Source organism: Mauremys reevesii, linkage group 3 (genome assembly GCF_016161935.1).
Source record: "Mauremys reevesii isolate NIE-2019 linkage group 3, ASM1616193v1, whole genome shotgun sequence".
NCBI classification, from domain to species: domain Eukaryota; kingdom Metazoa; phylum Chordata; order Testudines; family Geoemydidae; genus Mauremys; species Mauremys reevesii.
Genome location: NC_052625.1, coordinates 26,401,373 through 26,416,143, shown reverse-complemented (window position 1 = coordinate 26,416,143; position 14,771 = coordinate 26,401,373). Strand labels below are relative to the sequence as shown.

The window sequence follows — 14,771 nt, the reverse complement described above, 5'->3', positions numbered from 1 at the left end:
TTTCCATTAAGGCTCGATAATTTGCAATATGGAATTGTAAAGTGGCTGATGAATAAATCTTTCTCCTAAAGAGATAGGCACTTCCAATCTCTATTGTAGGGGGTGGATTTCATGTGATGTTGTTGACCATGTCCATAATGATCAAGTTAGGGAGCACATGGGAGGAGAGAAATTCTGTGTCTTTTGCGATACATAATATTTCTTATTGGCCCACTTACATGTTGGCGGGACCAACACAGGGGACTGCCATACAAGTTTAGCAGGATCCAAGAGAGCCTCATTGACAGGGAGGGCTATTGTGGATGAGGCAAACGAGTGTAAAATGTCCAACAGTTTATGGTGTGACACGGTCACCTCCTGCAGTGTTAACTGTAATGCCTCTGCCACTCTTTGAGCTAGCTCTTGAAAAAGTTTGAAGTTGTCTTCCAACAACGGTGGACGGGGCATTACTGTCTCATCTGGCGATGAAGATGAGAAGTTAGTCTGGGGTGTAGCCTCTTCCTCAATATCGACCTCTTGTTTCTCCCTTACCTGTTCAGGGGCCTTGAACACCCTAGATGTAGTGGCCGAAGGAGAGCATCTCATTGGCTCCTGATAGGCCATGCTAGAGCCTTGAGAAGCACAATGCCTATATGCCTGCCAAGGGTCCCTGTTATGCCACTGGAATGGTGGGAAGAGTCCCGGTTGTTGGTACCATGGCTGCCCAAACCAGGGAGATTGAGGGTCAGAGGGACAGTATGGTTGAGGTCCGTATTGGTAATGGGTACCACAGGGTGCCTGAGAGGAGCAATGGGAGACTACATCCTCCTGCTCACTGTGTGACTCCCCACTCAAGAATGGTGGTGCATAGCATGATGTCGAAGGTAAATCTGGAAGTTGAAGTGGACTTGGTACAAAGCTCCAGCCCTGAATAGAGGTGAGTCCGGTGCATCAGACACAGAAAGGTCTCTTGAGTATTAGAAGTCTGGCGGTGTCATAGGCATCGGTACCAATAGTGGTTGGCAGCGCTGGGATGACTACATTGATGGTGTTGGAGATGCAGTCCAGGCTGAACGATCTGCCGGTGTCCGGTGTGCCAAATACAGTACTGACATTGATGTCCATACCAAAGGAGCCTTCCCCAAGGCAGATTCTCTATCTTTCTCTTACCCTATCAGTACCGATGTTTCCTTGCCTCTGCCAGTGGGTCCTTAGGCATACACTCTGGTACCGAGTCTCCAGATGGGACGGGGCGGTTAGGGTTGAAGAAAAAATGAAGTTTAAAGATTTTTTAAAAAAATAAAAGAATAAAGAAATGTAAAGGAAACTCTAAGAAATAGTTTCCCCTTTTTTACAAGTAGTAAGTCTTTAGAAGTTAATGATCTGATAATGGACAGCTAAACTCCGTCTCTAGCCGGGGAGGTTAAAAAGGAACTAAAGTTTGCCTGCGCAATGCTGGTTAGCTTCATGGCAGAGCTCAGGTGGGGGACAGCACATGTGCAGGCCAAACAGACACTGCTACCAAAAGTCTCTGATCAGCAGTGCAGGGATGCAAATACATCTACAGCGGCGCACCCACAGGGACACTACTTGAAGAAGAAATGTATTACCATATTATAATACTTTCAATGACACTCTCATTTTGGGCCTAACTCTATTTAATGTCTTTTTAAAAATAATGATATATGGAGAAAACCGTAGGAAGGAAAACCATTTTATTATTGCAAATGAAAAACAAACGTTTGCCAAACTATCCCAAACTGGTCTAGGCACTCTCACCTGTCATCTGTGCTCTGTTCATCATGCAAGAGGCGCTCTTTATTTAAACCTATCTTTTCAAGTTCATGAGTAAGTTTTTCAAGTTCATTATTCATTTGTTGGGTCTTCAGTTTTTCATTCACCAAATCCTTATGTAAAATAAACAAACAAACAAAAAATCAATCTAAAATGTTAAATTAGTAATGCAGACTTAATTTCTGGAAACTATCTATGCACTAAATTTCTATGATTACATGTAGCTTGTACAACCTGTTAAAATAACTTCTTCCTTCCTCCCAAAAATACCTCTACCTCGATATAACGCTGTCCTCGGGAGCCAAAAAATCTTACCGCATTATAGGTGAAACCATGTTATATCGAACTTGCTTTGATACACTGGAGTGCGCAGCCCTCCCCCACCCAGAGCACTGCTTTACCGCGTTATATCTGAATTCGTGGTGTATCGGGTCACGTTATATTGAGGTAGAGGTGTATTAACATCTGGTTAAATCAGTATTTATATCCTAAATACAAGTCTGATTTCATCTTAGATTTTTTTTTTTTGCATGACTTCCCTTCTAAACTTGATTTGAACATGAGGATAAAAAAATACCAAACTAGTTTAGCAGTATCAGAGTGAAACATATGCATGATAATTATTAAAGTTTAAAACTACAATATTTAATATATAAATACTATTAATTGAAGCACACAAACAAGATAGGAACATGATTTTTTCAGAAATTACTAGTAGACATTTTCTGTACGTTACAACTGTTAAAAAAGCTATTATGATATTATAGACACACAGCACTTAGCTGTATTAGATTTATGTCCAACAGATAATAGAAGAACGGAAATTAGTTTCAAATTACCTCTCGTAATGTGACAAGTGTTTTCTTATCAATGGTAGCTCTTTTCACAAGTTCTTTATTTTCTTTTTCTAGCTCTTTTAGACGTACACAAGATTCTTTAAATATACCTATTTCTTTACATAGAGATTTGTTTTCCTTTTCCAGATTACTAATTTTTATATTGTTCTCTTCTAAAGTACTGTCTTTAATTTCTGCTTGTTGTCGGAGTCTCTTATTCTCTTTTTCTAGTTGTTTCTTATCCTTTTCCAGCTGAGAAGTCTCTTGTTCCAACAGCTTATTCTCCTTCTCTAATTGCTCTAGGCGTTTACTAGAGATTTTTAATTCTTCCAGATTCTTTTGCAGAGTTTGGTTTTCAGACTCTAAATCTTGTAGTTCACTTTCCAATTGTTGAATCTTTTTGGTACTATTTTCTAATGCTTTCTGTAGCCTTTGGTTTTCTGTATCTAAACCTTGGTAGCTGACTTCTAAACGTTCTGTTTTCTTACATGAAGCTTTCATAAGCTCCAACCCTTTTTTAAGTTGCTCCTTTTCACTTTCCAATTCCTTATTTTCTAACTGTAATTGGGCCATCTTGATGCTTGTACACTTCAAAGATTCAACTGTTCTTCTTAGTTCTAAATTTTCTTCATCAAGTTGTGAATTCTCTTTCTCCAATGATTCTAACTGAAAAGTAAGGTTTTTAAAGCTATCTAAAGTTTTTTTCAACTTTCTGTTTTCCACTTCCAGGTCTGAGTTTTCTTGCTCTAAGGCTTCTATCTTCTCACAAGTAATTTTTAGATTGGTAATCTTTTTCTGTAATAACTCATTCTCCTTTTCAAGATGATGCAACTCATTCTCAAGCTCTTCTGCTCTTTCTCCTTTCTCTTTATAATGTTCCAGTTCTTTCCTCACTTGCTTTTTCTCAAATTCAATCTTATTTAGCTTACTGCTGGCCTCTTTGATAGATTCATGGAGGATTTTATTTTCTTTTTCAATGTCTTTCACTCTTGCTTCAGCACTGATTTGAGACCGTTGCCTTAGAGCACCTACTGTTTGATTCAAATGCTCATTCTCCTGTTCCAATATTTTAATCTAATTATTTGAAAAAAAATAAATTTAGGTCAGTACCATGCCAAAAATAATTTATTTCTATATATAAACAGCAGCCTACTGAGGTAGAACAGATGGAGATGGATTACATTATACATCACTTCCTCGTTAATATAAGGTAAAATTAAAGTTCTGTTGTGGTTTATTCTACTATATTATATACCATGTAACATAACACACATTGTGTGTGTAGAGGTGATGGTTATGCAATAAACTGTAAATACAGATAATTTTGCAAGTACATTAGTCTATTTTAAGATTATACAAACAGTCAAAACCAACATACATTACTAACTTCACTCTCTTTCTGGTTGCCATTTAACCCAAGAATGGATTATTTTCCCAAAACAACATCTTGAGAGATATAATATATTAGAAATAGGCATATCAGCAAAAATCCAAACATCCAGTCAAACTATGGCAAAAGGCTTTTTGAAAGATTCTAAACGCAGTTTAAGAAAAAAAAACCTCATCATTTTATTTGAAAATATAGAAAGTTCATCTTTGAGATGTGCAGAGTCCATTATTGCAGCTCCACTGATTTTTGTGATGGTTTATGCCAAGGATATTTTAACCTTTCATTAAAAAAGGGACTAGTCCCTTTTCTTGCAAAGATTATGTTACTTGCCTGTCTCTCTGAGTTTTCTCGAAGTGTCTCAATGGTCTTTTCAAGTTGTGCTTTTTCTTTCATCAGATCTTTGCTCAGATTTTGACTATTCTGAAGACTTTGTTTCTCTTGCTTAATTTCATTCTCAAGTCCTTCCAACTGGGGGGGGGGGGGGGGGGAAACATATTTAAAATTCATCCAGAGATGACTATGAACATAAATGACTATTCCTACTGAGGTGAAGTGAAAATATTATTATTTTTGTTTTCCATATGTTATATATGCCCTGATCTAACACCCGTTAAAGTCAATGGAAAGATTATCATTGACTTCAATGGAGCTGGATCAAGTCCATACATTTGTATTTAAGATTTGGCAAATATTACAAACTTTATCCCACCTAAAATAAGCTTTAATCTAAAAATAAAAAAATCTAGCCCCCTTTGTTGTAAAGATAGCCTTCAATATGGAAAATCATGCATTATTCATGATGATTTTTTGAAACATCACAATCACTGCACACTTGACCTGTGTTTTCAATTGCTACATGACCAAGGTCCTACCTTCCATGATTATTCCAGGCATTTGGAATCTTCACAACACTAGTTCATCTGAAGCACAGAGAGTTTCTTTACCCTATTTTGCAATTATTTTATTTATTAACAGATCTATTCTTTTATAACAGAAATTGGACAAATTGGAGACAGTCAAGAGGAGAACAACAAAATGATAAAAGGTTTAGAAAACCTGACTTATGAGGAAAGGTTAAGAAAAGTAGACATGTTTAGTCTTGAGAAAAGAAGACTGAAGGGGGACCTGATATTTATGGCTAAAGAGGACTGTGATCAAATGTTCTCTATGTCCACTGGAGGTAGGACAAGAAGTAATGGGCTTAATCTGCAGTAAGGGAGATTCAGGTTAGTTATTAGGAAAAACTTTCTAATTATAAGATAGTTAAGCTCTAGAATATGCTTCCCCCTCAAGGATTGAATTTACAACCCTGGGTTTAGCAGGCCAATGCTCAAATCACTGAGCTATCCCTCCCCTAATATAATTATACTTTATTCTGCCTCAGCACAGAAGTCTGGACTAGATGACTTCTCAAAGTCCCTTCCATCCGTATAGTGCTATGAGTCTATGAAATCTTACAAAACTTGTTTTACAACTTAAATAGAGATAAACTCAGTATACACAAAATAAACAATTATAAATTGGCTTAATGAAGTCCCTAAAGCTGTACTGAGGTGGCCTGCTGCTACAAGTTGCTTTCTTCAGCTTTATGGACATTGAGCCATTGATCACTACCCATTGAGCCTGACAATCTAGCCAGCTTTCTATCCACCTTATAATCCATTCATCTAATCCATACTTCTTTAACTTGCTGGCAAGAATACTGTGGGAGACCATATCTAAAACTTTGCTAAAATCAAGATATATCACATCCACTGCTTTCCGGATATCCACAGAGCCAGTTATCTCATCATAGAAGGCAATCAGATTGGTCAGGCATGACTTGCCCTGGGTGAATCCACATTACCAGACAACAAATGTCAAAATAGAGTTAAGCTTTTATATTGCCATATAAAATTATGTTACTAGCTAGGGCCGTCAAGCGATTAAAAAAATTCATCATGATTAATCGCGCTGTTAAACAATAATAGAACGCCATTTATGGATTTTTCTACATTTTCAAATATATTGATTTCAATTACAACACAGAATACTAAGTGTACAGTGCTCACTTTATATTTATTTTTTATTACAAATATATGCACTGTAAAAATGATAAAAGAAATAGTATTTCAGTTCACCTAATACAAGTACTGTAGTGCAATCTCTTTATATGAAAGTTGAATTTACAAATGTAGAATTATGTACAAAAAAAAACAGCACTCAAAAACAAAACAATGTAAAACTTTAGAGCCTACAAGTCCACTCAGTCCTACTTCTTGTTCAGGCAGTCGGTAAGACAAAAAAAATTGTTTACATTTGCAGAGTTCATGCTACCCACTTTTTATTTACGTCACCTGAAAGTGAGAACAGGCGTTCACATGGCATTGTTATAGCCAGTGTTGCAAGATATTTACATGCCAGATGCGCTAAAGATTCATATGTCCCTTCATGCTTTGACCACCATTCTAGAGGACATGCGTCCATGCTGATGACAGGTTCTGCCCAATAGTGATCCAAAACAATGCAGACCAGTCAGTGCATGTTCATTTTCATCATCTAAGTCAGATGCCACCAGCAGAAGGTTGATTTTCTTTTTTGATGTTTCGGATTCTGTAGTTTCCATATTGGAGTGTTTTAAGACTTCTGAAAGCATGTTCCACACCTCATCCCTCTCAGCTACTGCACATGCTGTCTTCCCTCTAGGAAGAGCAGAAGTAAAGACCTCTCTTAGCCCAAGAATACTATGGGATTTGTGGTCAGAGTCCATAGGTTAAGTGAGGTAAAGATGAATCTTAAAACTTCATTTGAAGGTTGGATGTCACCAGCCCAATGAGGAGAGAGAATAGGGGAGTGTCACGGGGTGACGACTCACCGGCACAGTACCTCCTGCCTGTCGTCTCGGGAATTAGCTCTTACAGCCCAGAGTGCCCTCTGCAGGCTGCCAGTATCAAGAAGTTGGCAGCTGGTATCAAGTGAAGTGCCCCACGGTTCGAACCTGGAGCCAGTTTTGTTCAACATCTATTAATTATCTGGATGATGGGATGAATTTCACCATCAGCAAGTTCACAGATGACACTAAGTTGGGGGGAGAGGTAGATATGCTGGAGGGTAGGGATAAGGTTCAGAGTGACCTAGACAAATTGGAGGATTGGGCCAAAAGAAATCTGATGAGGTTCTACAAGGACAAGTGCAGAGTCCTGCACTTAAGAAGGAAGAATCCCATGCACTGCTACAGGCTGGGGACGGACTGGCTAAGCAGCAGTTCTGCAGAAAAGGACCTGGGGATTACAATGGACAAGAAGCTGGATATGAGTCAGCAGTGTGCCCTTATTGCCAAGAAGGCCAATGGCTGTATTAGTAGGAGCACTGCCAGCAGATTGAGGGAAGTGATTATTCCCCTCTATTTCGTACTGGTGAGGCCACATCTGGAGTACTGCGTCCAGTTTTGGTCCCCGCACTATAGAAGGGATGTGAACAAATTGGAGAGAGTCTATCGGAGGGCAATGAAAATGATTAGGGGGTTGTAGCACATGACTTTTGAGGAAAGGCTGAGGGAATTGGGCTTATTTAGTCTGCAGAAGAGAAGAGTGAGGGGGATCTGATAGGTGCTTTCAATTACCTGAAAGGGGGTTCCAAAGAGGATGGATCTAGACTGTTCTCAGTGGTAGTAGATGACAGAACAAAGACTAGTGGTTTCAAGCTGCAGTGGCGGCGGTATAGGTTGGCTATTAGGAAACACTATTTCACTAGGAGGGTGGTGAAGCACTGGAATGGAGGTGGTGGAATCTCCATTCTTAGAGGTTTTTAAATCTCAGTTTGACAAAGCCCTGGCTGGGATGATTTAGTTGGTGTTGGTCCTGCTTTGAGCAGGGGCTTGGACTAGATGAGCTCCTGAGGTCTCTTCCAACGCTAATATTCTATGATTCTGTGAATGTATTATTGATGAGAGCAAGTCTCTATGAGATCTTGTCATTTAAAGATTACATCTGACCACAATTTTTGTAACAAGTAATGAGATAAACAAGTACTAGTTTAGTTGCAGAAGTGTTGCAAATTGAAAAGGTAAATCTCTTGAAAATCTGCTACAGGGGAAAAATCTGGAAAGGCAAATTCCCCAAACTTACTCAAGTCTCAACTGCGAAAATTATTTCAACTGTCTCTGGCATCCAGATAACTTTCTCACTGATACCCAATATTCTATTCAATCTGTTCAAAATTCCAATCTGATAATTTTCTGTTCTGAGGCTTGGGTGGTGGGTACCTTAGAACATCATAAGAGAAGTTTGTTGGGGAACAGTGATTAAAAGGCCCTAAAATAGAGGTATACCTCAAAATGCAACACAGGGGAAATTATTACAAATCTTTTTATTTTTATTTTTTTGGTAATGATTCGCAAACAATGTTGGACTTCAAGTGAAAGCCCTTTGAAAACCCATGTTTAAAGAAGATAAAGAAAATACTGACATTTTGAGGTTTTGGCACTTTTTAAACCCCAATAGATTTAAGGGGTAGAATAATATACACAACATAGTGGATTACGATAATGAAACATAAACATGAGGAACTGCTAAATGGTAAGATTAAGATCCTTGTTAGTTGTACAATAATAATTTACAGTTATGGGTAATGAATGAGTTTAGATGAGATAACACTTATGCTGGCATAAGTGTGGTTTTGCCAGTTTTTCTCCACTTGTAGAGATTTGCTTAAAATAATGCTATTGCTGACAGGACAAAAGTAATATGTTGTGCTAGAAGATGTTAGGTAAAACATACACAAACTTGCAATGATAAGAAACCCCCTCTACTGGAAAAACCCAGAAGCAGGGTGAGACAGAAACAGAATAACAAACAGCAAATGTGTAAATTGTAGCTTGGACATACATATTGTACGTTACCTAAGACAAATGCTAAATGTACTCAATGCTGATTGAAGAAAGGTTCATAAATATGTAACAAGGAAATATATATATATATATATATAATATATACGTATATATAAAAAGACACTATGTACTATTTTCTTTTACTAGTTGAGAAACTGAATGAGTTGGACTGATGGACCAGACCAGAGATGGCAATGACCATCACAAAGTACAGGAGGACTTCACAGTGCCCCAGAATGCAGTAATTTGAGCCTGCTGTAGTGTTTTGAGATCGCATATGAACACTTTCCAATGGCTGCAGAGAGAATGCAACCAACTTCAACAGGATGCTGGAAGGAAGAGCAATTGATGGTAAATGAAGAGTGAGGGAAGGGGAGAGTTTGAAAAGCCCACTCCCCAGCTACCTGGGTGTGAAGGAATTAAAAAGGAGAGTCCCAAGTCTCAAACTCCCAAATTACTTACTGTTTAAAGCAAGGAAGGAATGAAGGAAGCTGCAAGAGCATCCTGTGAAGGAGCAGGCTATAAAGGCTAAAAAGCAGATGCAAGAGACAGAAGTGGGGGGAGGGAACCACCATAGGTGCACCAGACAGACACTGTTCAGAGAAACCAGCCAATGGGAGAAGAGAGTAAAAGGAATCTGAACTTGTAGAGCCATTATCCCTCTTAGGACCTGGAGCCTGAAGAACTTGTACAGGGTCCACAGGGAAGGGGAGGTTTAAGTTTAATACTGGAGTACAATCTCTTTATCATGAAAGTTGAACTTACAAATGTAGAATTATGAACAAAAAATAATTGCATTAAAAACAAAACAATGTAAATCTTTAGAGCCTACAAGTCCACTCAGTCCTACTTCTTGTTCAGCCAATCGCTAAGACAAACAAGTTTGTTTACATTTATGGAAGATAATGCTGCCTGTTTCTTATTTACAAAGTCACCTGAAAAGCCATTTGCATGGCACTTTTGTAGCTGGCATTGCAAGGTATTTATGTGCCAGATATGCTAAACATTTGTATGCCCCTTCATGCTTCAGCCACCATTCCAGGGGACATGCTTCCATGCTGATGATGTTCATTATTAAAAGAGTGTGTTAATTAAACTTGTAACTGAATTCCTTGAGGGAGAATTGTATGTCTCCTGCTCTGTTTTACCCACATTCTGTCATATATTTCATGTTACAGCAGTCTCGGATGATGACCCAGCATGTTTGTTTTAAGAACACTTTCACTGCATATTTGACAAAATGCAAAGAATGTGAGATTTCTAAAAATAGCCACAGCACTCGACCCAAGGTTTAAGAATGTGAAGTGCCTTCCAAAATATGAGAGGGACGAGGGGTGGAGCATGCTTTCAGAAGTCTTAAAAGAGCAACACTCCGATGCGAAAACTACAGAACCTGAACCACCAAAAAAAGAAAATCAACTTTCTGCTGGAGGCATCTGACTTAGATGATGAAAATGAACATGGGTCGGTCTGCACTGCTTTGGATTGTTATCAAGTAGAACCCATCAGCATGGACGCATGTCCTCTGGAATGGTGATCAAAGCATGAAGGGACATATGAATCTTTAGTGCATCTAGCATGTAAATATCTTGCAACACTGGCTACAACAGTGCCATGTGAACGCCTGTTCTCACTTTCAGGTGACATTGTACACAAGAACTTGGCAGCATTATCTCCTGTACATGTAAACAAACTGGTTTATTTGAGCGATTGGCTGAACAAGAAGTAGGACTGAGTGGACTTGTAGGGTCTAAAGTTTGACATTGTTTTATTTTTGAATGCAAGTATTTTTTGTGCATAATTCTACATTTGTAAGTTCAACTTTCATGATAAAGAGATTGTACTCCAGTATTTGTATTAAGTTAATTGAAAAATACTATTTCTTTTATTTTTACAGTGCAAATATTTATAATAAAAAATATAAAGTGAACACTGTGTACTTTGAATTCTGTGTTGAAATTGAAATCAATCTATCTGAAAATGTGGAAAACATCCAAAAATATTTAAATAAATGGTATTCTATTATTGTTTAACAGTGTGATTAATCACGATTAATTTTTTTAACCATGATTTTTGTTTTTTTATCAGTTGGCAGCCCTAGTCAAGAGCTACACTCCATGCTTCCAGGAAAGAGGCACAGAAAAAGCCTGAAGGGTTTGGGGTGGACTCAGTCTATTAAGTCTTTTGAGTCAGGCACTTGCACTTTCATTTATGCTTTGTCTCCATACTTCCTGGTAGTTGGTGCTCTAACACCAGCTGTTCTGTTCTTCCAGCAAGAGGGGAGAAAAGTGAGATGCTCAACAAAATTCAGTTTAAGAATATATTTGGTGACTTCTTCAGTATCTATGAAACTGGGAGCTTTTTAAAACTAGATTCTTTATATTGTTTCATATTTATTGTTAAGTTCTTCAGGATAAATATCTTAACATCTCTAAGTATCAGGAGATATGCTGTGTTTTATGTATCTTTTCTAAGACTGGAAATTGAAGTTAATGTTGAAAAATTAACAGTACAACAAAGAAAAAAACAGTTTTACAAACACAGACATCAGAAATCCAAGAAATTCTAGGTCAAGGTTAAATATAAAACAAAATAACCTTCAACAAATCCAATGTTGTGAAGTATAGAAATTCCTAGTTAAAGTATTATGAATAACCTTAATGTTGCCCCTTGCTCCCCTACACAAACATACTTACACAGTTCAACCACCTAGCTCAGAGGTCGGCAACTTTTCAGAAGTGGTGTGCCGAGTCTTCATTATTCACTCTAATTTAAGGTTTCACGTGCCAGTAATACATTTTAACATTTTTAGAAGGTCTCTTTCTAGAAGTCTATAATATATAACTGAACTATTATTGTATGTAAAGTAAATATGTTTTTTAAAACGTTTAAGGAGCTTCATTTAAAATTAAATTAAATTAAAATGAAGAGCCCCCTGGACCGGTGGCCAGGACCAGGGCAGTGTGGGTGTGTAAAGGTGCAGTGACTCAGCCCTGCGGCGCCTCCTGCTGGTTGTCTCTGGGAATTAGCTCGTCCAGCCTCTGGAGCACCCTCTGCAGGCCAATGTCCCCTGCCACTTGGCCCCTGTGTCCCTCCCAGACCCACTGCCCCATTATCTGTGCTGCCCCTTGGCAGTAACCCCTTTGTCTCAGGGTCTCCCTTCCCCGGGGAGCCCCCGCCCACTATCCCCACCTTGCCTCAGTATAAGGCTACTGCCAGTCATTGTCTAGCCCCCATGCCCTGGGTCAGACTGCAGTATCAGCCTACTCATCACCGGCAAGTTTGGGTTTGGACCTGCTGCATTTGCCTACCTAGGGCTGCCTCCTGCAACCCCCAGTACCCATTGGCCTTCTGCTAGGCTGCAACCTGGGGCTCTCCAGGCTGGAGCCTCCCCAGCTCCTCTGCCTTTCCCTGCTCCACTCAGGTACTCTGCTCAGTTCCCTGCAGCCAGGACTGTCACCCTCTACAGCTAGAGAGAGACTGCCTAAGCTTCAGCCTAGCAGCCCCTTCATAGGGCCAGCTGCGGTCTGATTGGGGCATGGCCCAGCTGCAGCTGTTTCCCCAATCAGCCTATGGTTTTCTCTCTCAGCCACAGCCCTCTCCCTGGGCTGTTTTAAGCCTTTCAAGGCAGGAGCGGGTAACCACCCCACTACGGGGTGCCACTGAAAATCAGCTCACGTGCCGCCTTTGGTACGCGTGCCATAGGTTGCCTACCCCTGACCTAGTTCAACACAGTCCACACTTAGTTCAACCATTATTCAGCAAAAATGTTTGTACTGATGCTGAAAATAGAGCTGGCTGAAACTTTTACAGTTCCTGAGCTGTGCAGAAACAGCCATGATGGTTATTCCAGACTTCAGTTAGTCACTAGTGAACAAGTCCAAAACTAAACCACCCAGTTCTCTCTAAATTAGTTCTATGCACTAGATCACATCAAGGGCTCTTAAGTCAAACAGGTTTCTAGGTCAATCTATTCTTAAAATATAATGTGACAAAGATATGTCATTAACTTTTTGAAAATTATTGTAACATCTATTTTAAGTTCCACACTTGTCAGATTCACTGCAACAGTCTCATCAAAATTCCACTTTGGCTAAAGACCACAGATGCAAAATCTTAAATATAAACAACTTTTTTGAGAGAGAGAGATTGTAGCAGAGTGGGCAAAATCAGATTCAGAATGGAAAGCCTGCTTTTGTCTTAATTATGAAAAGACTAATCTCTCTCTCTCTCACACACACACACACAAAACACTTTAGCACATGTGAGTAATGCATCCATCCCAAGCTCATACTGATAAAACCCGACATACCACACTTTTTATATTTGATCATATTATACATGCACATATTGATGGCTACCTTTTTGCTAAGTCTTTGGTTTTCTTTTTCCATTTTCAGAATCTTTGAATTACTGCCTTCTACAGAACCCACTACATTTTGTAGCTCTTCCACCATCTTCAGCAAACTTTGGTTTTCCATTTCCAGCTTCAGCAATCTACTTGATGTCAATTCATTCACTTCATGGCCAAGTGACTTTCGTGGCACTGTAAGATTTAAAAGAAACAGAGGTTACTTATCATTAACTGAAGAAGGTGAGTCTGTGCATTTTCAGACTTGTGGGATAAAAAGGCCTTGCACCATGATCCTCCAAAATCTTTTAGAGAGCATTGTTTGTTGGGGCCACTCACACACCTCTCTCTCCCACCTAAGAACAACTATGAAATTGTGGATGAAGGAGGACTAAAAAAAAAAAAAAAAAAAAAGATTACTAACCTCTCTGTAACTGTTATTTTCAAGATGTGTTCCTCATGTCCATTCCACTTTAGGTGTGCATGTGCCACATGCACAGTTGCTGAAGATTTTTCTCTCAGTGGTATCTGTCAGGCTGGATCTAGTGCCCCCCTGATGCCACGTGCTCATGTGTCGGTATAAGGACCCCGGCCAGCTCTGCACCCTCTCAGTTCTTTCTTGCTGGCTTAACTCTGACCAAGGGGCAGAAGGGTGAGTTGTGGAATGAACATGAACAACACATCGCAAAGAACAACAGTTACAGAAACATTAGTAACCGTTTTTTCTTTGAGTGTCTACTCATGTCCATTCCATGTTAGGTGACACCCAAGCGGTACCTTAGGAAATGGGCTCGGAGTTCATAGACATTACATTACAACACTGCTCTATCAAACCTGACATCATCTCTAGCCTTCTGGGTGACGGTGTAGTGGTATGAAAAAGTATGCACCCACGAACAAGTCACTGCTCTACAAATATCCTAGATTGGGACCTGGGCCAGAAACGCTGCTGAGGAAACTTGAGCTCTTGTTGAGTGGGTGATCAAGAGGGCAGGAGGCGGGGCACCCGCCTGCTCACAGAATGTGCAAATGCCGGAAGTGATCCAATATGAAATTCTTTGGACCAAAATTGGCAGGTTTTTCATCCTGTCTGCTACTGCCACAAAGAGTTGCATAGACTTGCAGAACGGTTTGGTCCTTTCTATATAGAAAACCAGGGCCCACCTAACATCTGGCATGTGGAAATGCTGCTCCTCTCTATTTATGAGCAATTTGGGGAAGAATACTTGCAAGAAAATAGTAATCAGGCTATGAAACTGCGAAACCACCTTTGAGAGAAATGCAGAGTGGGGGTGAAGTTGTACCTTGTCCTTAAATAACACTGTATGAGGGGGTTCTGAGGTACGGACCCTGATCTCTGACACCCTCCTGGCCAAGGTAATTGCTACCAGGAAGGCAACCTTCCAGAAGAGGTACAACAAGGGGCACGATGCCAGTGGCTCAAAGGGAGGGCCTGTGAGTCTTGACAGAACCAGGTTTAGGTCCCATTGTGGAATGGATTCACGAATCCGAGGGTATAGTCCCTCTAAGCCCTTGAGGAAGTGAATGGACATT

The 14,771-nt window shown here is 39.6% G+C and overlaps 1 protein-coding gene across 16 annotated transcripts in view; it reads right to left on the bottom strand.

Moving 5' to 3' along the window:
• CCDC88A (coiled-coil domain containing 88A) overlaps positions 1-14,771 on the bottom strand; it is a 374,196-nt gene that overhangs the window by 97,445 nt on the left and 261,980 nt on the right. For all 16 annotated transcript variants that reach the window (XM_039529475.1, XM_039529472.1, XM_039529474.1 and 13 more), the window contains 4 exons: positions 13,228-13,412; positions 4,330-4,467; positions 2,613-3,683; positions 1,759-1,886 (listed from right to left, as the gene is read on the bottom strand). In XM_039529475.1, the coding sequence (XP_039385409.1) occupies positions 1,759-1,886; positions 2,613-3,683; positions 4,330-4,467; positions 13,228-13,412 (1,522 nt within the window). The remainder of the gene's footprint in view (positions 1-1,758; positions 1,887-2,612; positions 3,684-4,329; positions 4,468-13,227; positions 13,413-14,771) is intronic.